At 36.0% G+C, this 25,307-nt stretch overlaps 1 protein-coding gene across 1 annotated transcript; it reads left to right on the top strand.

The window, feature by feature from the left end:
- Positions 1–12,258: 12,258 nt before the first annotated feature.
- Positions 12,259–24,017, top strand: LOC102801286 (NXPE family member 3-like). The gene is made up of 4 exons (XM_006816571.1): positions 12,259–12,524; positions 18,124–18,672; positions 21,242–21,294; positions 23,290–24,017. The coding sequence occupies exons 1-4, from the start codon at positions 12,259–12,261 to the stop codon at positions 24,015–24,017; spliced, it is 1,596 nt and encodes a 531-aa protein (XP_006816634.1).
- Positions 24,018–25,307: the final 1,290 nt, after the last annotated feature.

Genomic DNA, 25,307 nt, shown 5'->3' with positions numbered 1-25,307 from the left:
AACAATTGTATATACTGTATTATTTTATTTCTGGGAATCTTGATCGTGATATTAGCTGTGATATTCGGTGATTATCGCATATCTGTTTCCTTGTTTTGAGCTGATTTATTTTTGTACAAAAAATCTAATTTATTGCCCAGGTAAAAAAAATACCATTTGAACGACTTTTTTCTATTGGTTTTTACCTGATATTGATTTGTTGTCATTTTCTAAATGGCTAATGGCGGTATTTTAAAGCAGACATACTGTTCATCTCAAGAGTTGCGTTCATAGTATAATGTACGGGTAGAGTGTAATCGTTCAGATGTTGAACTTCAAGACCGCCGCGGTCTTTAAAATGAACACGAGTGTCGAATTTGTATTGGCGTGGCGGGCAATATCTAGATAATGCACCATAGTCACTAGAACAATCAGTCAAGAATGCCCTCGAGTACAAAAAGTTAGATCATGTGTAGTGTAGTGTAGTATACAATTCCCGGTAAACAGATTACCAGGGTAGTGTCTCACGGTTAAAGCCTTGCGAAGTTGTCACTACTAAATACAATAAGTAAACAATCTATTTATAAAATTCCTGTAATATATGCTTATAATCTCCAACCTAAACATGCAAATTGTTGATTCTAAACAATAGTCTAACGGCGTGTGAACCGAATGTGCGAACGTGAAGTCGCTATCATAACACTTTATTGACAAATAACGTATCGTGTAATTCATGGACGATCGCTCTGCAAATGTCGAATTGTCTATTACTTGCGTCATGAGATTTCTTCAAATGGATGGAACAGAATGCGACTGCGTCAAATGAGTTTGTTATAAATGACAGAACACATAATGCAAAAACGTGTTTTTTCGATTCACTTGGCATAATGCTAATTGGAATGACTATGCGAATATGCGAATGGCATGGCATAAATTTGCATGTCGGATAGTGGAATGATATATCGGGCTATGGAATATAAATACACAGGTTGAATGACCTGATGCGGTGTGGAATGGCATGACGTAGGATGAAATAGCATAACACATTGTGGAATTGCAATATAAATACTCAAATCTCGCAACGTAGAATGGCATGTTGTTGTGTCAAATGGCATAACATACCATTAAATGATATATTTTAATTTTAGCAGGAATACGACGCCATAGTTTGTGCCTACTTTTCCGCGTTAGACTATATACATTGTATCCAGACACATAACATCATTTATGTCACGTGGAAGTTAACAGTGACGTAACCACATAACACAAACAATAGCAAAATTCAGATTAAGTTGTCGAGAAAAAGGAAGGTATACACAAGTAAAACACAAGTATAAGACAGTATTTGCTCTCATTGCCATATAATAGAAGATGAAATACATCATTTGATAAACTGTTTAACGAAGAAAAAAACATACTATACAGACTCAGTAAACAGTAAATTCACAAATCTTGATACCAAAGAACAATTTCAATTTATACTCAAATCAAAACACCACAATATTATAGTTGCATTAATATATTACCTAATATCTTGCAACAGGATTTAAACAAAATAATTTGTATTACCTTTTCAGTTATCTAAATATATATTTCATTATTATCGAAACCTTAATGTATTTTCATGAACTTTATTACAAATGTAACCAACTGCAGCATTTTTATACATATACTTATTTCTAGACAAAAGTAAATAAACCCAAATGTAATATGAACCATATACTGATAGTCCACTAATCTGGCTACACTTACACGCATGTCACTTCGCTAGATGTGATGCCAAACATTTGTGACACACTGCATGATTTACGATTGTGTGAGAACGAAGGGTAATGAATACATTAACTGTGCGCTGCTGTGTAGCAAAGAATAAGTAATATATTTATTTGATGCAGGTTTAGAGGTTGACAGGCACACCCGTAAATACTTCACTAGATATGATTTAAAGTATCAATACCACTTAAAATGCATCTTTCTAAGCCCAGCAGAATATCAGTGGCGATTACCTTCTTCATTGGAATTACGATTGGATATGGTATTGCCTATATGGTGAGTAGACATTGTAAACTCAATATGTAAAATGAAATGTATTGCGCTATTGTGAAAGATGAATGATAAATTATATTCTCTGGCCAGTGACCATTCTTGTGTTCTGTTTCTAGCAATAACTTTTATGCACAGTGAATGATAATCATTTCAGTATTGTGAGTGTGGAGTGAAAATTATTCCAGTATTGTGGGCATAGAGTGATAATCATTTCAGTATTGTGGGTGTAGAGTGATAACCATTTCAGTATTGTGGGCATAGAGTAATAATCATTTCAGTATTGTGGGAGTAGAGTGATCATCATTTCAATATTGTGGGTGTAGAGTGGTCATCATTTCAGTATTGTGGGTGTAGAGTGATCATCATTTCATTATTGTGGGTGTAGAGTGATAACCATTTCAGTATTGTGGGCATAGAGTAATAATCATTTCAGTATTGTGGGAGTAGAGTGATCATCATTTCAATATTGTGGGTGTAGAGTGACCATCATTTCAGTATTGTGGGCATAGAGTGATAATCATTTCATTATTGTGGGTGTAGAGTGATAACCATTTCAGTATTGTGAGTGTAGAGTGAAAATTATTCCAGTATTGTGGGTGTCACCCTTCCCTCGTCCGCACTGCACATAAGACCTGGCTAGCCACCTGAAAGGAACTGGCAAGGGGAGGGGGTTAACAGAAATTTGTTAAAACCGTTTTAATCTCAGGGGTGTCCGTATGTGTATCTTTGTTGGTTTCTATGGTAACCAGACAGCACAGCCGCTTCACAAAGGTGATATCCACAGGCATGTAGTAAAACAAATATAATCATAAATCAATCGCACAAACAATTTAATTACAGCAATGGTTATCTGCATATACCAATATTACATAACACAGAAATAAAACACTAACAAGTTAGTATGTTGCTATACAACTTCAGTGTACACGATCACTGTAACTGGCTTAACAATATAAAAACTAGCGTAAACCCTCACTAACAGTAATTTGTACTACCAGCCACACTAACGGGTTGTCATCCCCCTAGGCAAAACGTATCTGCGAATGTCGATAGCCTTGCCGTTGCAAACAAACGCACGCAATTCTACGTAGACAATATCACACTCCTCGACGACAATTCCACTTCAATGTTGACACACGTCCCGACGACAATACTACTCCAACGCTGTCAACATCAGCAGTACCGCACCTTCCGACGACTGATCATCAAAGTCCGGTCTCACTTACAGCAACCAATGTTCACACGATAGCATGTCCAGTATGTTTTCGAGAGAACTCAAGTTACGTCCCCCACGTCGCCATCTTCCAACGCAACCGTCCTTTTCCTTTTCTCTTTCTGACTAGTCCTCCTATTTTTAGAAATCTCCGCTAGGCAACCTGCCAGCCAATCAAGAGTAGTCACTGCTGACCTACAAGCCTTATCGAGCATGAACTTAGTTTGGGTGTGTTTCCTTTCAGGTTCGTCTAGTGCTGTTCCTTGTAACTACGGTTTCTAGTTCCCGCCTATCGACTGTTGCTATGCCAAGGTCAACGAACTATAGCCATAATTAGATCGGTGTATTACATACTGCACTCACACAGCATTCCCACACACAGCGCTTGTGACACCTCTCATTAATAAGATACAGATGCAACTGTATCATTATAAATCACTTATGTCACCAAAACCTCAGGTGTGACATGGGCATAGAGTGATAACCATTTCAGTATTGTAGGTGTAGAGTGATAATCATTTCAGTATTGTGGGTGTAGAGTGATCATCATTTCAGTATTGTGGGTGTACAGTGATCATCATTTCAGTATTGTGGGTGTAGAGTGATCATCATTTCAGTATTGTGAGTGTAAAGTGATAATCATTTCAGTATTGTGGGTGTACAGTGATCATCATTTCAGTATTGTGGGTGTAGAGTGATCATCATTTCAGTATTGTGGGTGTAGTGTGATAATCATTTCAGTATTGTGAGTGTAGAGTGATCATCATTTCAGTATTGTGAGTGTAAAGTGATAATCATTTCAGTATTGTGGGTGTAGAGTGATCATCATTTCAGTATTGTGAGTGTAGAGTGAAAATCATTCCAGTATTGTCAGTGTAGAGTGATAATCATTTCAGTATTGTGGGTGTACAGTGATCATCATTTCAGTATTGTGGGTGTAGAGTGATCATCATTTCAGTATTGTGAGTGTAGAGTGATCATCATTTCAGTATTGTGGGTGTAGTGTGATAATCATTTCAGTATTGTGAGTGTAGAGTGATCATCATTTCAGTATTGTGAGTGTAAAGTGATAATCATTTCAGTATTGTGGGTGTACAGTGATCATCATTTCAGTATTGTGGGTGTAGAGTGATCATCATTTCAGTATTGTGGGTGTAGTGTGATAATCATTTCAGTATTGTGAGTGTAGAGTGATCATCATTTCAGTATTGTGAGTGTAAAGTGATAATCATTTCAGTATTGTGGGTGTACAGTGATCATCATTTCAGTATTGTGGGTGTAGAGTGATCACCATTTCATTATTGTGGGTGTAGAGTGAAAATCATTTCAGTATTGTCAGTGTAGAGTGATAATCATTTCAGTATTGTGGGCATAAAGTAATAATCATTCCAGTATTGTGGGAGTAAAGTGATCATCATTTCAATATTGTGGGTGTAGAGTGGTCATCATTTCAGTATTGTGGGTGTAGAGTGACCATCATTTCAGTATTATGGGTGTAGAGTGATAACCATTTCAGTATTGTGAGTGTAGAGTGAAAATCATTTCAGTATTGTGAGTGTAGAGTGAAAATCATTCCAGTATTGTGGGCATAGAGTGATAACCATTTCAGTATTGTGGGTGTAGAGTGACCATCATTTCAGTATTGTGGGTGTAGAGTGATAACCATTTCAGTATTGTGGGCATAAAGTAATAATCATTCCAGTATTGTGGGAGTAAAGTGATCATCATTTCAATATTGTGGGTGTAGAGTGGTCATCATTTCAGTATTGTGGGTGTAGAGTGACCATCATTTCAGTATTATGGGTGTAGAGTGATAACCATTTCAGTATTGTGAGTGTAGAGTGAAAATCATTTCAGTATTGTGAGTGTAGAGTGAAAATCATTCCAGTATTGTGGGCATAGAGTGATAACCATTTCAGTATTGTGGGTGTAGAGTGACCATCATTTCAGTATTGTGGGTGTAGAGTGATAACCATTTCAGTATTGTGGGCATAAAGTAATAATCATTCCAGTATTGTGGGAGTAAAGTGATCATCATTTCAATATTGTGGGTGTAGAGTGGTCATCATTTCAGTATTGTGGGTGTAGAGTGACCATCATTTCAGTATTATGGGTGTAGAGTGATAACCATTTCAGTATTGTGAGTGTAGAGTGAAAATCATTTCAGTATTGTGAGTGTAGAGTGAAAATCATTCCAGTATTGTGGGCATAGAGTGATAACCATTTCAGTATTGTGGGTGTAGAGTGACCATCATTTCAGTATTGTGGGTGTAGAGTGATAACCATTTCAGTATTGTGGGCATAAAGTAATAATCATTCCAGTATTGTGGGAGTAAAGTGATCATCATTTCAATATTGTGGGTGTAGAGTGGTCATCATTTCAGTATTGTGGGTGTAGAGTGACCATCATTTCAGTATTGTGGGTGTAGAGTGATAATCATTTCAGTATTGTGAGTGTAGAGTGAAAATCATTTCAGTATTGTGAGTGTAGAGTGAAAATCATTTCAGTATTGTGAGTGTAGAGTGATAATCATTTCAGTATTGTGGGTGTAGAGTGAAAATCATTTCAGTATTGTGGGTGTAGAGTGATCATCATTTCAGTATTATGGGTGTAGAGTGAAAATCATTTCAGTATTGTCAGTGTAGAGTGATAATCATTTCAGTATTGTGGGTGTAGATTGATAACCATTTCAGTATTGTGAGTGTAGAGTGAAAATCATTTCAGTATTGTGAGTGTAGAGTGAAAATCATTCCAGTATTGTGGGCATAGAGTGATAACCATTTCAGTATTGTGGGTGTAGAGTGACCATCATTTCAGTATTGTGGGTGTAGAGTGATAATCATTCCAGTATGGTGGGCATAGAGTGATAACCATTTCAGTATTGTGGGTGTAGAGTGAAAATCATTTCAGTATTGTGGGTGTAGAGTGGTCATCATTTCAGTATTGTGGGTGTAGAGTGAAAATCATTTCAGTATTGTGAGTGTAGAGTGAAAATCATTCCAGAATTGTGAGTGTAGAGTGAAAATCATTCCAGTATTGTGGGCATAGAGTGATAACCATTTCAGTATTGTGGGTGTAGAGTGACCATCATTTCAGTATTGTAGAGTGATAACCATTTCAGTATTGTGAGTGTAGAGTGAAAATCATTCCAGTATTGTGGGTGTAGAGTGAAAATCATTTCAGTATTGTGAGTGTAGAGTGAAAATCATTCCAGTATTGTGGGCATAGAGTGATACTAATTTCAGTATTGTGGGTGTAGAGTGATAATCATTTCAGTATTGTGGGTGTAGAGTGACAATCATTTCAGTATTCTGAGTGTAAAGTGATAATCATTTCAGTATTGTGGGTGTACAGTGATCATCATTTCAGTATTGTGGGTGTAGAGTGATCATCATTTCAATATTGTGGGTGTAGAGTGGTCATCATTTCAGTATTGTGGGTGTAGAGTGACCATCATTTCAGTATTGTGGGCATAGAGTGATAATCATTTCAGTATTGTGGGTGTAGAGTGATAACCATTTTAGTATTGTGGGTGTAGAGTGACCATCATTTCAATATTGTGGGTGTAGAGTGGTCATCATTTCAGTATTGTGGGTGTAGAGTGACCATCATTTCAGTATTGTGGGCATAGAGTGATAATCATTTCAGTATTGTGAGTGTAGAGTGAAAATCATTCCAGTATTGTGGGCATAGATTGATAACCATTTTAGTATTGTGGGTGTAGAGTGACCATCATTTCAGTATTGTGGGTGTAGAGTGAAAATCATTCCAGTATTGTGGGCATAGAGTGATAACCATTTCAGTATTGTGGGTGTAGAGTGAAAATCATTTCAGTATTGTGGGTGTAGAGTGGTCATCATTTCAGTATTGTGGGTGTAGAGTGAAAATCATTTCAGTATTGTGAGTGTAGAGTGAAAATCATTCCAGTATTGTGGGCATAGAGTGACAACCAGTTCAGTATTGTGGGTGTAGAGTGACCATCATTTCAGTATTGTAGAGTGATAACCATTTCAGTATTGTGGGCATAGAGTGATAACCATTTCAGTATTGTGGGTGTAGAGTGAAAATCATTTGAGTATTGTGAGTGTAGAGTGAAAATCATTTCAGTATTGTGAGTGTAAAGTGATAATCATTTCAGTATTGTGGGTGTAGAGTGATAACCATTTCAGTATTGTGGGCATAGAGTGATAACCATTTCAGTATTGTGGGTGTAGAGTGAAAATCATTTCAGTATTGTGAGTGTAGAGTGAAAATCATTCCAGGATTGTGGGCATAGAGTGATAATAATTTCAGTATTGTGGGTGTAGAGTGATAATCATTTCAGTATTGTGGGTGTAGAGTGATAACCATTTCAGTATTGTGGGCATAGAGTGATAACCATTTCAGTATTGTGGGTGTAGAGTGAAAATCATTTCAGTATTGTGAGTGTAGAGTGAAAATCATTCCAGGATTGTGGGCATAGAGTGATAATAATTTCAGTATTGTGGGTGTAGAGTGATAATCATTTCAGTATTGTAGGTGTAGAGTGACAATCATTTCAGTATTCTGAGTGTAAAGTGATAATCATTTCAGTATTGTGGGTGTACAGTGATCATCATTTCAGTATTGTGGGTGTACAGTGATCATCATTTCAGTATTGTGGGTGTATAGTGATCATCATTTCAGTATTGTGGGTGTAGAGTGACAATCATTTTAGTATTCTGAGTGTAAAGTGATAATCATTTCAGTATTGTGGGTGTACAGTGATCATCATTTCAGTATTGTGGGTGTAGAGTGATCATCATTTTAATATTGTGGGTGTAGAGTGGTCATCATTTCAGTATTGTGGGTGTAGAGTGACCATCATTTCAGTATTGTGGGCATACAGTGATAATCATTTCAGTATTGTGGGTGTAGAGTGACAATCATTTTAGTATTGTGAGTGTAAAGTGATAAGCATTTCAGTATTGAGGGTGTACAGTGATCATCATTTCAGTATAGTGGGCGTAGAGTGGAAACCATTTCAGTACTGTGGGTGTAGGGTGATCATCATTTCAGTATTGTGGGTGTAGAATGATAATCATTTCAGTATTGTGGGTGTACAGTGATCATCATTTCAGTATTGTGGGTGTACAGTGATCATCATTTCAGTATTGTGGGTGTAGAGTGATCATCATTTCAATATTGTGGGTGTAGAGTGAAAATCATTTCAGTATTGTGAGTGTAGAGTGAAAATCATTCCAGTATTGTGGGCATAGAGTGATAACCATTTTAGTATTGTGGGTGTAGAGTGACCATCATTTCAGTATTGTGGGTGTAGAGTGATAATCATTCCAGTATTGTGGGCATAGAGTGATAGCCATTTCAGTATTGTGGGTGTAGAGTGAAAATCATTTCAGTATTGTGGGTGTAGAGTGGTCATCATTTCAGTATTGTGGGTGTAGAGTGAAAATCATTTCAGTATTGTGAGTGTAGAGTGAAAATCATTCCAGTATTGTAGAGTGATAATCATTTCAATATTGTGGGTGTAAAGTGATAATCATTTCAGTATTATGGGTGTACAGTGATCATTTCAGTATTGTGAGTGTAGAGTGATCATCATTTCAGTATTGTGGGTGTAGAGTTATCATCATTTCAGTATTGTGAGTGTAGAGTGAAAATTATTCCAGTATTGTGGGCATGGAGTGATAACCATTTCAGTATTGTGGGTGTAGAGTGATCATCATTTCAGTATTCTGGGTGTAGAGTGATCATCATTTCATTATTGTGAGTGTAGAGTGATCATCATTTCAGTATTGTGGGTGAAGAGTGATAATCATTTCAGTATTGTGAGTGTAGAGTGATAATAATTTCAGTATCATGGGTGTAGAGTGATAATCATTTCAGTTTTGTGAGTGTAGAGTGATAATCGTTTCAGTATTGTGAGTGTAGAGTGATAATCATTTCAGTTTTGTGAGTGTAGAATGATAATCATTTCATTATTGTGGGTGTAGAATGATAATCATTTCAATATTGTGGGAGTAGAATGATAATCATTTCAATATTGTGGGAGTAGAGTGATAATAATTTCCATATTGTGAATGCAGAGTGATAATCATTCTGTATTGTGTGTGTGGAGTGATAGTCATTTCATTATTGTGGGTGTAGAGTGATCATCATTTCAGTATTGTGGGTGTAGAGTGATAATCATTTCAGTATTGTGGGTGTAGAGTGAACATTCTTTTAGTATCATGGCTGTAGAGTGATCATCATTTCAGTATTGTGAGTGTAGAGTGGTCATCATTTCACAGTATCATGGATGTAGAGTGATAATCATTTCATTATTGTGGGTGTAGAGTGATCATCATTTCAGTATTGTGAGTGTATAGTGATCATCATTTCAGTATTGTGGGTGTAGGGTGATAATCATTTCACAGTATCATGGGTGTAGAGTGATAATCATTTCAGTATCATGGGTGTAGAGTGATAATCATTTCAGTATTGCGAGTGTAGGGTGATAATCATTTCACAGTATCATGGGTGTAGAGTGATAATCATTTCAGTATTGTGAGTGTAGAGTGATAATCATTTCAGTATTGTTGGTGTAGAGTGATAATCATTTCACAGTATCATGGGTGTAGAGTGATAATCATTTCAGTATTGCGAGTGTAGGGTGATAATCATTTCACAGTATCATGGGTGTAGAGTGATAATCATTTCAGTATCATGGGTGTAGAGTGATAATCATTTCAGTATTGCGAGTGTAGGGTGATAATCATTTCACAGTATCATGGGTGTAGAGTGATAATCATTTCAGTATTGTGAGTGTAGAGTGATAATCATTTCAGTATTGTTGGTGTAGAGTGATAGTCATTTCAGTATTCTGAGTGTAGAGTGATCATCATTTCAGTATTGTGAGTGTAGAGTGATCATCATTTCAGTACTGTGGGTGTAGAGTGATAATCATTTCAGTATTGTTGATGTAAAGTGGGCATCATTTCATTATTGTGGATGTAAAGTGATCATCATTTCAGTATTGTGAGTGTAGAGTGATAATCATTTCAGTATTGTGAGTGTAGACTGATAATCATTTCATTATTGTGGGTGTAGAGTGATCATCATTTCAATATTGTGGGTGTAGAGTGATAATCATTTCAATATTGCGAATGCAGAGTGATAATCATTCTGTATTGTGTGTGTAGAGTGATAATCATTTCATTATTGTGGGTGTAGAGGGATCGTCATTTCAGTATTATGGGTGTAGAGTGATCACCATTTCATTATTGTGGGTGTAAAGTGATCATCATTTCAGTATTGTGGGTGTAGAGTGATAATCACTTCAGTATTATGGGTGTAGAGTGATCACCATTTCATTATTGTGGATGTAGAGTGATCATCATTTCAGTATTGTGGGTGTAGAGTGATAATCACTTCAGTATTGTGAGTGTAGAGTGATAATCATTTCAGTATTGTGAGTGTAGACTGATAATCATTTCATTATTGTTGGTGTAGAGTGATCATCATTTCAGTATTATGGGTGTAGAGTGATCATCATTTCATTATTGTGGATGTAGAATGATAAAAATTTCAATATTGTGGGTGTAGAGTGAACATCATTCCAGTATTGTGAATGCAGAGTAATAACCATTCTGTATTGTGGGTGTATAGTGATCATCATTTCATTATTGTGGGTGTAGAGTGATCATCATTTCAGGATTGTGGGTATAGAGTGTAAACCATTTCAATATTGCGGGTGTAGAGTGATCATCATTTCAGTATTGTGAGTGTAGAGTGACAATCGTTACAGTACTGAGGATTTAGAGTGATACCCGTTTAAGTATTTGGGTGTAGAGTGATAATCATTTCAGTATTGTGAATGTAGAGTGATAATCATTTCAGTATTGTGAATGTAGAGTGATAATCGCTTCAGTATTTAGTATTGTGGGCGTAGAGTGATAATCATTTCAGTACTGTGGGTGTAGAGTGATAACCATTTCAGTATTGTGAGCGTAGAGTGATAATCACTTCAGTATTGATGATTTAAAGTGATACTCGTTTAAGTATTGTTGTTGTAGAGTGATAATCATTTCAGTACTGTGACTGTAGAGTGATAATCCTTCCAGTATTGTGGGTGTAGAATGATCATCATTTCAAAATGGTGAGTGTAGAGTGATCATCAGTTCAGTATTGTGAGTGTAGAGTGATCATCAGTTCAGTATTGTGAGTGTAGAGTGATCATCATTTCAGTATTGTGAGTGTAGAGTGATCATCATTTCAGTATTGTGAGTGTAGAGTGATCATCATTTCAGTATTGTGAGTGTAGAGTGATCATCATTTCAGTATTGTGAGTGTAAAGTGATCATCATTTCAGTATTGTGAGTGTAGAGTGATCATCATTTCTGTAGTGTGGGTGTAGAGTGATCATCATTTCAGTATTGTGGGTGTAGAGTGATACTCAATTCAGTATTGTGGGTGTAGAGTGATCATCATTTCAGTATTGTGGGTGTAGAGTGATACTCATTTCAGTATTGTGGGTGTAGAGTGATCATCATTTCAGTATTGTGGGTGTAGAGTGATCATCATTTCAGTATTATGGGTGTAGAGTGATAATCATTTCAATATTGTGGGTGTAGAGTGATAACCATTTCAGTATTGTGGGTGTAGAGTGATAATAATTTAATATTGGTATTGTGTAGACTTATTGATTTAACCTCAAACCACTCCGTAAATACAGTAGAACAAAAATACATTTGAAGATCTGTGAGGAGATTAGCTCTTTCAAGTGTGTTATTTACAATTGTACGATGGCAATGCATATTACATGTGTCGTCTGTTTTTTTTTAAATCCTTAATCTACCACCACATCATCCCATCCCAAGGAACCCCCAAAATGTCATAACGTAGTCATAGTGACACTGCCTCCCCATAAGCACACCCATACCAAACTCAATAGAAAAGAGGCCAATCAAATTCTTGTGCATATTATCCACGTGCGGTAAACTGTCATTAATTTGAAACAAAATTAACTCAAATTTGCATTTCATATGCAAATCTTAATCACATGCAGGAATTTCTCAAGACTCACATTGTACAACATCAGAAAAAATGTGATGACTGCACCAGAAATACAGAGAATATAGACTATACAAAAAGGGACAAGCAATTATTTCCATATAATAATTACAATCGGTTTGGAATGGAATGGGTCGGCATCGTTGAAGAATTAGAATGGGCACATTTACATGGAACAGAAGATAAGAAAATCAATGATAAGCTATTTGATGTTGAAACAGGAACCCTTGGAATGACCTCTGTGAATAAATCACGGTAATGACATTGTCAATTTCTGATAAGAACTAATAAGATATCGAATTTTAAAATATGAATTATGTAGTTGTCATTGGCTAGTTAATTCTCGCCTTGTTTAGTTATGACTTCGACTGTATTACGTATGTACATATAATTATTAATTATTACAATATATTCAGTGCTACAAATTTGTGTACAAATAATCATACTATCCAACACTGGCCTCTAAGAGCGATGTATACCTTTTTTGTCAAATGTTGGACTCCATGGTCTGTATTTTTAGAAACCACACATATTTCTCACTCTGTGATAATTTCTCCTGAAGCCGGCAATTTTATTTTTAGGTTAATCTAAATAAGTATGCAAAATTGCATAGTCACACAGTTGATGTTCTTGTGGTTATGGTCACCGGTATGTCACTGATGGTGTCACTGATGGTGTGTCTTATATAACTTATAAGTTATCGACCACGCCTTAGGTTTAATCAAAATAATGATTGTCAAGTGTTTGATACTGGGCTGAAGTGATGTAACACAGTATAATGTTCAGAATGTATTCAAGAATGTATTCGATTTTCTAAAATGGACATTGGTGTCATTTGTAAATGACAATGAGAGAAACGGATTGCTTGACTAGACAAGTTTCTTATAATAGTGTGTACGCTCGACAACATCCATCTGTTTGGTAGAAGGAATAGCCAATATTATCGTCACGGAGGCAGCTTGTGGTAAGATCATCAAACAGTGATTTTATTATACGAAAAAAATAGAGTCTGGAAATGAATGTAACGTAAATGTAACTTTGAAATGACTAATAGAAAAAGCAGTATGTTATATAATGTTGAGTGGAATGCCTCTAAAGTAGACTACGTAGTGTGGTGTACTACGAAGTAGCTTGGTTACCTTACTATTATTTCATGGATATTTGGCCTTTTCCAAGCATGTCTGAAAATGTTGCCGTCACTAACAACGGGCGGTCACACTTTCGTCTTTGTTGTAAGTAGCAAGAGATACAGCGCGTGCGTAGAACGTATAACTGTCACCCACTGTTCGATAAATTAGCATATTCAGATTAGTGGCTTGCTATATTTATCAGATAAATTAAACGTTGCGGTCACCCACTGACCATACGAGCAACATTGGAGCAACATGTCCAGGCTATTATAAAGAGAGCTGAAGTAACCACGGAATAATCTGAATAATAGATTAACCAGGCTTACTCCGACGTAGACGATGTGGAGTGGTGTACTCGAGACTTGACGATATGGAGTGGGATTACCGGGAACGGTGTACTCTACAAAGCAGACGACGTGGAGTAGTTGATTCATAACGTAATCATAGAACGCGGTATACAGCGCGTGGAAGACATTGCGACAACTTTTTTTGAACACCAACGGCGTTAATTTGCTGTGAATTGTTGTGAATCCCAAGAAAGTCTGAACAAAGCGCAAAATATTTTAACAGTTAGAGCTACGTCTGGCTTTTTTTTTTTGGTTTTTGTTTATCAAATAATTAGTCCGATTTGAACGTTCTCGTGTGTAATGTATTACATCACGTACTGCTAAATGGCGTCATTTTTAACAAACACTATTGTTACCACTATTGCGTTTTGGCGGCATGTTACATTGGCCTTGTTCATGATTCTGCAATGGCGTAATGAGTTGACTGTTAAATAAGCAATAGCAAGGGTGTTTATAGATCAAAATTAATGTGATTATCTTGATGATTATCCGCGAGAATCCGAAATCGATCGGATAATTTTGTTTGCGATATTTCTCCAGGCCGCAAAACAATAGAAGTCTTCATGGAGAATCCAGTATACAACGCAATAGTAATTTCGAAAAAGTATATGAAATATACAATAACCGTAATCATAATAATATTAATTATAAGAGTCTGCCATATAATCCTTTCATAAATCATACGGAATGTATGCCAATCGCAGCAGCTCTTCACTGCATCTGGGTCTGTTTAACGAGTGAGCTCTTTATCAACAAAACACTTCATTATACAGGAGGAGTAATATTTTTTTGATAATATTTGTCGGTAAACTTGTCCTCCTCCAAGTGGTAACACAGCAGTAAAGCCATTTAATAGCAACAGAACCAGTATGTAAGCAAGTGAAAAAAAAAACAATACAAGACAAAGTAATACTAGTACTTTTTGGCTCTTCGTTACTGTTCTAACAGTCCACAAAACTTCGATATATTGATAAAGTTTTTAATGTCATTTCCGATCCACAATTATAAAAAAATAATCACAAATCTAGTATGGTGGTTTAAGCACCCCGATCCAGTGAGCCGAAATTCAATCTTATTTCATTCTTTTATGACAAATAACACCAACAGGTAAACTATATGCTCAGCAGTCTGACTTATTTTACCTAAAATTTACATAAAATCTAAAGTATGTCCTCATTGACTGACCCTTGTAACTCGCCCACCTTTCCTGGCGTGATGAATGACACCCTTCTACATGTTCATTATCTGTCTTTGAATTTTTACAAATTCTGCCCACCCAGAGTATTCATTACCTGTCCCTTACTACACAAGCAATACCCACCCCTATATTTCACATGCTTTCTATCTTACCACAGTCCCCGATGCACTGTTTGTTCATTATGTCCCTCTGTAACAATTTAAAGGAAAGAGGCTATTGTATCAGCAGAACGATTTGGCATCTAAACCCTTATCATCAACTTAACGACTAAATTAATGATTTCATATTTGTCAGGCTGTGCATTTTGAATGAATAAGTGGCCCATTCACCGTGTAAGTGGCCCAGTCATCGTTTTTATAAATAGCAGCTTGCGAACGAAGAGTGGTGCTCGGGAACTGAAACTTGCGTCATTAGTTGTAGTAGGCCAAAATAGAAAAATATGGTGCATTTATGCAGAATTTTAAACATTGATTGGACATTCAGGCACAATCTGTCAAAATGTATATCCCAGTCAGCTTTACAGTGTACTGAAGGGTGGGTATGTATGGACTGGGCACACACGGTATATTTAAACTTTTTTTGTCTTTTTTTATTTATTTATTGTTATTTCACAAAATAATAAAATACAAGACACACACAAATAATGGAAAAACACGAAGGAAAACAATAAATGTTCACAGTAGCTGATCTAATAAACTCCAATATAATCTGAATGAGTTTGATTTCACATTGTATATCCTTATTTTACTCCCCGCCCGCAATCTAGATAAAAAGTAAACATTCGTGCCAGTTTTAGAAAGCATGAATGTCTGTGACTTTTATACATATTGTCCCTTGATCTAGCTACCAGGAATTTAATATCGGTCTGTGGATAAAGCACAGAGATGTATATTTGTCAACATTAACATATTACGTCTGCTGGATGATTCACGACGGGATGCCACAATCAACATCAAGATCTAGTATTTTCATTTAGCGCTGCAGAATGCATATGTATTGCATTATTACTAAATCGCGCGTTCATTTAGCTTTTTTAATAGTCGCTACAAATGCATAATGGTTGGATACGATTCTATCTACTTTGCTGAGAACAAGAGTGATGCAAATCCTTTCTACACTGAAAATGATATTGTCAGTATTCTGGATTTTCTCATTGACATATTTGTCGTCTTTGCAGGATATATTTTCAACAACGTATGAGGGTTGCCATGCTAACTAATGGTGCTTTCTTGCTAGCTGATTTTGTTGTTGTTGGAATTTTGTTTTAGTTTGACGTTGATAAAATTAGTTGCAAACAGAAGGTGCAAATAAGATTTATTTGTGACGTACATTCAATCAACACTTCTAAATTTGGTAATAAAAATCTGCTTGCTCCGCTCCATCCTTTCTACCAGATTATATCAGACAAAAGAAACGATTTTAATTTTACTATCATCACTTTTCTACACCTACACGACAATATGCCACTTTTATCTATGGGGTAAACATATCCTAACATATATTTCGCTATGGTTTGGCCTGTAAATGATTAAACAATTTTACAGATTGTTCAGATGGTGTCAATGGTATTTATAAATAGCTGAAAGTCCACAGAATTGTGTTAAAAACACACCAGATTTTAGAACAATGAAGACTGCTGAACGTGGACTGACTTTTCGCTCTTATACAAAAAAACTTGATTCACGTGTGGCAAAGTTTAAAAAAAAAAAAAAAAAATATGAGACGAGGGCTTGCAAGTGGTGTAATATACGATGAATATCGAATTGCTTAAGATTTTCCAAGCGTCCACTGCCTTATGTGATAGCCATTGATTAGAAATGTGTTCGATTGACGCGCATATAGAAATGGAATCCTTTACTTCCAAGGGTGCAGGATGAGATCAGAAGTTATGTATTCCTTGTAATATAATCTAAAAAGTTCATCCGTTTTACGTTACTCTACATTCAGTCCTTTACTGTAATTCGGCCGACGGGGCATCATTAGCCGTTACGTTATGGATATGTGTTTTTATCAATGCTGCCACTATAACATTGACGCCTGTATGACGCTCCCAGTGATGTGAGAACATAAAAACTCATCGGATCTTCAACGCATATTACCGTACATACACCGTAGTCTGTGATCGAAGCCTGTACACTATTTACTAGTATGCAAGCAAATACACTCAACCACAATGACACATACTATTTGTGAAATGCCATCACAACATTGGCACTATAAACATGATTTAGTAGTAGATTAGATATATAAAGAGGAAGTGATTACAGTTACACCACTTTATGATACGATTGATGTACTATGTGGCTACACGTGCAATTGAAATATTTCTGATCATATGGTAACGACTGGTGGAGGTGATCATCTTACAGCTGTTGTTTAATCGTTGCTTTCAATAACCTGACCCTCTATTGAAAACTGCAGCCGAATGTTGCTTGTATCTGACGTAATTATGGCTGGAATTTTGTCTATGCCTGTCTAACTCTATAAATATATACGAACGCGACATGATCTGACACAAAAGCATGATATTTAAAATAACATTTTCTACCTTCAAACAATGAGGCGAACAATGTATAAAATAATAACGATGTAATAACACAGTTCCAAAATCTTGTTCATGTACTTTTAAATAGTGCAAAAGTGCAAACAGATTCAAATTTGCATTTCTACACTAGTAAAGGATACTGGAGAAAAGAAAAGCATTTCTTTAGGTGCTTTATAGTTGACTGTAACAGCCTTGTGTGCGTTTACGTTGTACTTATGCACGCAGCATGAACCAACGTACGAGACAAAGGAACACGCAGATTAAGCAGATTACCATGACAGTAATTTGACACGTTAGGGTTATTGATAATCAGAATATTTCAGTCCGGGAGATAAAATTTACTTTATTGTATTTACTGTAGAGCACAATTCATGGCGACTCATTCGTTCTAGCAAGTTCAATCAACCCTCACCCTAATTATGCAAAGAAACATCGTACTGCATTTCCATTGTTAGGAGTCAACCATTAAAAACTCGATGACAATAAAACGGTGCAAATTCGTTTTCTTCATTTATAATTGTGTTATTTTTTATTGTTTGTCAATCCCTTATATGCGCAAGTTTCTTTTCCCCCTCCTCTATGGTACATGGGCATAGTAATACCTAAAACGTATTGAATTAACATTTTTTTACAGAATGTTTTTGCACTCTGATTCACGAATTGTGAAAATGGGAGAGTATGTCCATGTGTTGATTGAAGCGTATGACAACAATGGACGCAAACGAAACAAGGGTGGGGATTTATTTCTGCCAACAATGGTAAATATGGATCTCCGAAAAAGTACAGCAGGTCGCATCGTTGACTACGGAAATGGTACATATTCAGTGTTCTTCTATGCAGCCTGGGTAGGTGATGCTTACGTAAAAATTCAGCTTCACTATACGAGAGAGGCAATCAGTCTTTTGAAAAATGTAATTCTGGCAAAGGAAAAACTCTTGAATTTCGACGGCTATTACAAAGATGGTAACGATAGTTATATAAGTAACTGTTCGTTGGTCAATGAAGAATCATGGTCTGATAAGTGTGAGTATAGTAACACACATTCTATGGGGAAAACAGCAGTTGTTTGCCGGAAGCCAGCCTCGTTCAGGTGTGACCAATTGTTGATATTGAAACTGAGTGTTGATTCTTTGAAAGCGGCAGCTAACAACCTTACTGGAGGACTCGCCTATATGTTTGATTCGTAAGTATATATGGAAATTTCTTGTGCCATTTTTTTTTTGTAATGGTCATTCAATTCAGGTGACCAATCACGGCCATCTTTTTAAACTTATGTAAATATAAGCCACATTGCCAAACATTTCAAACTGTATTTTCAGGATTGTGATAAGTAATAAGTCCAAGCAACAACACATGACAGGTTGTAGTTTCATACTAACTGAAAGGCTGGCTGTGAAATGAGCAAAAGCGAATTTTCCGTTTATTATTGTGTAAAAAAAAATAATAACACGTGAATTATAAGCAGAAAAGTATCAAGGTTGATAATAACGTATCCGAACCTGCTAATATTAAAAAAATGGGGAATCGTAGAATCGCGTTAAGAACAATATGGACAGAGTGTGAAGTTAATGAACGCAATATTATCTACAGGTCACAACTGGTCACGACAATTACTAGCAAATTTACTTTTAAGCGAAAGTCTGATTCCCATAGCTTGCCTGGATCTCAGGTGAATGAATTTTATATGTATATATGTTTATTTCACTATAAACATATAATAATATACAAATACATGTGATATATAAACAAATGAGTAAATAAAATTATGTAAATAAGTGTATAATTTGAATTTTAAATATATATATTTTTAGATATTTATATAAATTGTATATAGTGAGGATCATGAAAATAGTTCCCTAAAACTAGTCTAGTCCATGACCCTTTGTAAAGAATGAATAAAATAAACCGTAAATAATAACATTAATAAGTTATATACAGGTACATATTTGTACATTTAAATAATTGAATAGATTCAAAATCCTAAATTGACAAGGAGATGAAAGAAAATAAACTGATTGAAGCATTTTTGGCAATTACTTGGAAAAAAAATTAATCAAGCAAAATCAGAATAGTAACAATAAATTTACAAATATATATATATATACAAAAAAAATATGAAATGAAATTATAGTAGACATTTCGTCGTTTCACTGACTTAGCATTTTTTAATTTGGATTTGAATGTGTGTCTGTTCATTTCATTTTTTACTGTGCTAGGAAGGGAATTCCAATGGTGTGTTGCAGTAAATTTAATTGTTTTTTGGCATAAAGTTAGATTCATTTTGGGAATATAAAAACTATCAGCCATTGCTAAACGTGTTGCATAATTGTGGGATATTGGGTCCAGATAATGATTTATTGTATGTGCAAAACGCCTATTTTTTTAGATCGAAAACAGATAGACATGTTTGATGCTTACATAACTTGTAAACATCTAATATTCCAAGTTTTTTTAAACAAAGGGGGAGAGTGAGCATGAAAGTCGGAGAATGTGTTGAGACGTACGATTTTTTTTCTGGAGGCGCAAAATTGGTTCAAGGAAAGACGAGTATGTGTTTCCCAAATCTCTAAACAGTAAGAAATGTGAGGAAGTATTAAGGAATTATACAGAAGAAGAAGAATTGATCTTAGAACATAATGCTGAATCTGTGAGATAATACCCAATTTCCTGAAGATTAATTTAGTTAGTAAATCTATATGAGGTTTCCACGTCAAATTACTGTCAACAGTAACGCCTAAATACTTTGTGGAACGGACGCCCTCTATTGGTGACCCATTAATGACCAAACTGCCCTCTGTAGTAACTGTTCTTTGTGGTGACTTTATAATCATGTAGTTTGTTTTCTGTGTGTTAATAGTTAGTTGGTTAGCATTACACCATTCACATACTTTCTGGAATTCGTCATTAATGTCCGTGAAATAGATTGTGTTGTCTTTGACAGAATTAAACAGAGTTGTATCGTCTGCAAAGAGACGGAAATCGAGAACTTTGCTGCCACTCTACAAACTATGTTCATTATATTATTTTGCATCTATGTCTTATGAGAAATAATATTTTTTTGGTGTGCTCAACAAAAATCATTGCGGTCACCTTCAAATTCAAGATGGCGTCCAATATCGTTACTGAATGGTAAATGTACACATATCTGGTTAAATACATATGCTAGAATGTTAGTTTAAATGAATATACGTACGTTTTATTGGCTAAATAATCCACATATTTGCATTCCAAGTTTATCAATAGTTGATAGCAATATATTCATGCTAACCGAGTTCACACTCACATTGTAGTGAATTCTTCGTCTCGTGGACTTGACGACTTTAGTAATTATAGAAGTACCAATCAGCCATTCTTCAACAACCAGTAGTCAAGAAAAATATACTAACAAAATCGATGGAATCGGAACATCATAAACCCCCATGAGGGAGTCGCACCAGGTGCACGTGAAGGGTAAGCATCTGCTGCGGGCATGTCGAACCCGCCCTGATGTTCCAGTCATGTCAGCGAAAAATGTCAAAACAAGTTTACTAGATAAACAACCACATAGAGGTGCAAATAAACATAGTAAACTTAGTTTGTAGGCCGGGTACAATGGAAGTGTCTATTATATGGGATCAGACCTTCGCTTATTTCTGTTTTGTGCGTAATATTATTACCAGGAGCCACACCATTTTAGCTAGCAGTGTTTTCCTTGTTGGATATTTAATATTAGTACCAGGAATACAATTTCTTTAATAATAATGTCTTTGCAGGCAATATCACGGAAGTTATATCACAAATGCACCGATAAAATTAGGAATTATAGGTGAGTGCCTGTTCATCAATTCTCGCGTTCTCGGTAACGAGGCGCTTTTCTGGCATAATTGGGTGACACAAAAGCCGTCTAAAGCGTCTTTATCGTTTTAATCTGTAGCCGTCCATGTTTCATTTGAACGACATTACCCCAAACTATTTATGTCATATCAACGCCACAGCAGCGCTCGTCACTGGAGGGCTGTAAGACTGATGTATTCAGTGACCATATTTCTATATATATTCATTTAGCCAATTAAAATACAGATACTACCCTAGTTTGTTTTACTACGTAACAAATTACCAAATGACATGCATTCTACATTCTGCTTTGGATTGAGGCGCTCATACATTTCAATCTACCCCAGACCATTCGTCCCGGTGTTATCGCTATCGCCACACGAGACTCCAGCTTGTCTCCTATACAATTTGACTGCGCACATCCAGAAAGTAGATGTAGCTGTGATTGGTGGAATACTAATGAGTTGAGTGTCAATCAAACGCCCACGCTATCTTTAGTAAACAAAGTCACGTGACACGCGCCATTTTAGTTTTGTCAGGCGATTTCAAGGCAGCACGCTTAACCCTTTCGTTCACAGGTTGGGAGATATTAGAATGACTGGCAATTTCACGCCACTGTTTTACATTATTGGCGGATTTTTCTGCGCTATCAATCTTTCTCTTACAAACTAGACATAGATGAGACGACAGAGTCGCTCTTTTCACAACGTCGCACTGGATCAAATTGGAAAGACGATTTCCATAAGTTATCCCTCCTGCTTTTCCTGGCTTGAATAAATTCACACACGACTTTAACTGTCCACAAACTCGAAGACTACACGAACACAGTCTACAATAGTCGTCCGCAACAATATGTATGTATTTCTTCGGTGTACTGATGCACGAATGCACCGTGACACGGTGTTTCTCGGGTGTCGCCATCGCTGAGAATGCCGCCGGCGCAATTTTTCACCCAACTCGCGATTCTGTTTTGCAACATTTTATCAATATTCCCTTTGACAAAATCGCCGACAAAAGCACCGCTTTGCTGATCTTTTGTTCTATAATTCTTAATGCAAACACCGACCCTAGTAGTAATTAGTAACGTCGCCTAGTACATATGAACGGCCGTCATTGCAAATCGAACATCCTTTTGAAATTTGGACGTCGGGCAAGCGATTTCAAGGCACCGCACTTAAATATTAGCAACATATTTTTCTGAGCGGTTGTTTATTCTCTTTCAAACGAGACATAAATGTGACGACATAGTCGATCCCTTATCCACCGCTAAGAATGCTGCAATGTTTCGTTCGTTTTGCAACATGCCACAAATCGTCGAAAAAAACACCACTTCGACGGAAGCTTGCGTAATAAGGGGGTTAAAACAAGAAAACAAATGCCATGTTTATTACATATCGACCTGTTTTACTTGCGAAAGATAACGGAACATGAACTCGTTTCGTGCGACTTCGGAACCCGAAGGAACACACCAACAACGTTGAATTTACCCGCTATCTTCCAAATATGGTATATTAATTTATTCAGTTGTTTATTTAGAGTGACGTCCGCGGTCGAATGCGATTGGCTATCGATGTCAGTGCAAAGGTCATATGAATATTAAAATTAAGTGGGCGGAAGGAAAATTGTATAGGAGACAAGCTGGAGTCTCGTGTGGCGATAGCGATAACACCGGGACGAATGGTCTGGGGTAATTTCAATCAACAAGCATTAACAGTTGTCAAAACTAATGTTATTATCAAATAAATCGGTTCCGTGTGCGATAAAAGAGTCATCCATAGAAATCTGAACGAAACGCGCTAAATTACTGGTGTCGACGTTCGATATTCAGAGTCGCCACAATAAGTTCACACAAATGGGAATATTATACTAATATGGATTAATGGATATATTAATAATAATCTCTAATCACATGTTAACAAATATGTGGAAATGAATTCAATAAAGATTGTTGGATAAAGATTATTTTCCCCTCAATTTGTTTACACAGATGGGACTCCACATTCTCCAAGACTGTTGCCATGTGGACCAGATTTACCTATTCCATTATCTGATGGTCATTGGGTAAATAAAGTCAAATTTGAGCCTATGGTTTGTCGTAGCCAGCAGTGGACAGAAGATGAAGCTCAAAAGTGTATATCTGATAAGGAATTCATAGTTAGCGGTGATTCTACTGTCCGTCAAATAAAAGACTGTTTAAGTAAAAACTTTAGTTTCACCGGTTTTCACAACCATTTTACAGTACCCCGTGTTGGTAGTCTGGATGTAACGGTAGCATCCGATGATATATTTGAGAGTGATTTGATTGACAATTTTACTCAAAGCAACTGCCAAAATAAAATTGGTGTTGTTGTTTTAAATATGTGTTTTCACTTTGGCATGTGGTCAACAAGAGCCTACGTAGAACGAATTTACCCAGCAAAACGTGCGATCCAAAGATTGATACAAAAATGTCCAAATACAAAAATACTGATTAAACTCTGTAATCCACGTGACAACTTTACATTTGAGCAACGTATACATAGTAACAATTGGACATTTTACAATATGAATAGGATAATGAGACGTATATTTGGTGGCATGGGTGTACATTTTCTAGACTTTTGGGATTTAGTAGTGTCATCCTTCACAAATAATACGATACACATGCCATGGTTTGTGATCTACCAAGAAGTTCATCTGATGTTATCGTACATATGCCCACATTTAGTTAAGTAGGATTGGTGTGTGATTTATTTAGCTGTTTATCTCATGTTATCATACATATGACAACATTTAGATAAGTAGGATTGGTGTGTGATGTACCAAGCTGTTTATCGCATGTAATCATGCATATGACAACATTTAGTTAAGTAGGATTGGTGTGTGATGTACCAAGCTGTTTATCGCATGTGATCATACATATGACAACATTTAGTTAAGTACGATCGGTGTGTGATTTACCAAGCTGTTTATCTCATGTAATCATACATATGACAACATTTAGTTAAGTAGGATTGATGTGTGATTTACCAAGCTGTTTATCGCGTGTGATCATACATATGACAACATTTAGTTAAGTAGGATCGGTGTGTGATTTACCAAGCTGTTTATCGCATGTTATCATACATATGCCCACATTTAGTTAAGTAAGATTTGTGTGTGATGTACCAAGCTGTTTATTTCATGTAATCATACATATGACAACATTTAGTTAAGTAGGATTGGTGTGTGATTTATCAAGCTGTTTATCGCATGTTATCAAACATATGACAACATTTAGTTAAGTAGGATTGGTGTGTGATGTACCAAGCTGTTTATCGCATGTGATCATACATATGACAACATTTAGTTAAGTACGATCGGTGTGTGATTTACCAAGCTGTTTATCTCATGTAATCATACATATGACAACATTTAGTTAAGTAGGATTGATGTGTGATTTACCAAGCTGTTTATCGCATGTAATCATACATATGACAACATTTAGTTAAGTAGGATTGGTGTGTGATGTACCAAGCTGTTTATCGCATGTGATCATACATATGACAACATTTAGTTAAGTACGATCGGTGTGTGATTTACCAAGCTGTTTATCTCATGTAATCATACATATGACAACATTTAGTTAAGTAGGATTGATGTGTGATTTACCAAGCTGTTTATCTCATGTAATCATACATATGACAACATTTAGTTACGTAGGATTGGTGTGTGATGTACCAAGCTGTTTATCTCATGTTATCATAAATAAGACAATATTTAGTTAAGTGGGATTAGTGTGTGATTTACTAAGCTGTTTATCGCATGTAATCATACATATGACAACATTTAGTTAAGTAGGATTGGTGTGTGATGTACCAAGCTGTTTATCGCATGTGATCATACATATGACAACATTTAGTTAAGTAGGATCGGTGTGTGATTTACCAAGCTGTTTATCGCATGTGATCATACATATGACAACATTTAGTTAAGTACGATCGGTGTGTGATTTACCAAGCTGTTTATCTCATGTAATCATACATA

Source organism: Saccoglossus kowalevskii, chromosome 11, assembly GCF_978046115.1.
Source record: "Saccoglossus kowalevskii chromosome 11, keSacKowa6.1, whole genome shotgun sequence".
In the NCBI taxonomy this organism is placed as follows: domain Eukaryota; kingdom Metazoa; phylum Hemichordata; class Enteropneusta; family Harrimaniidae; genus Saccoglossus; species Saccoglossus kowalevskii.
This window is presented reverse-complemented; position numbering and strand designations above follow the sequence as displayed.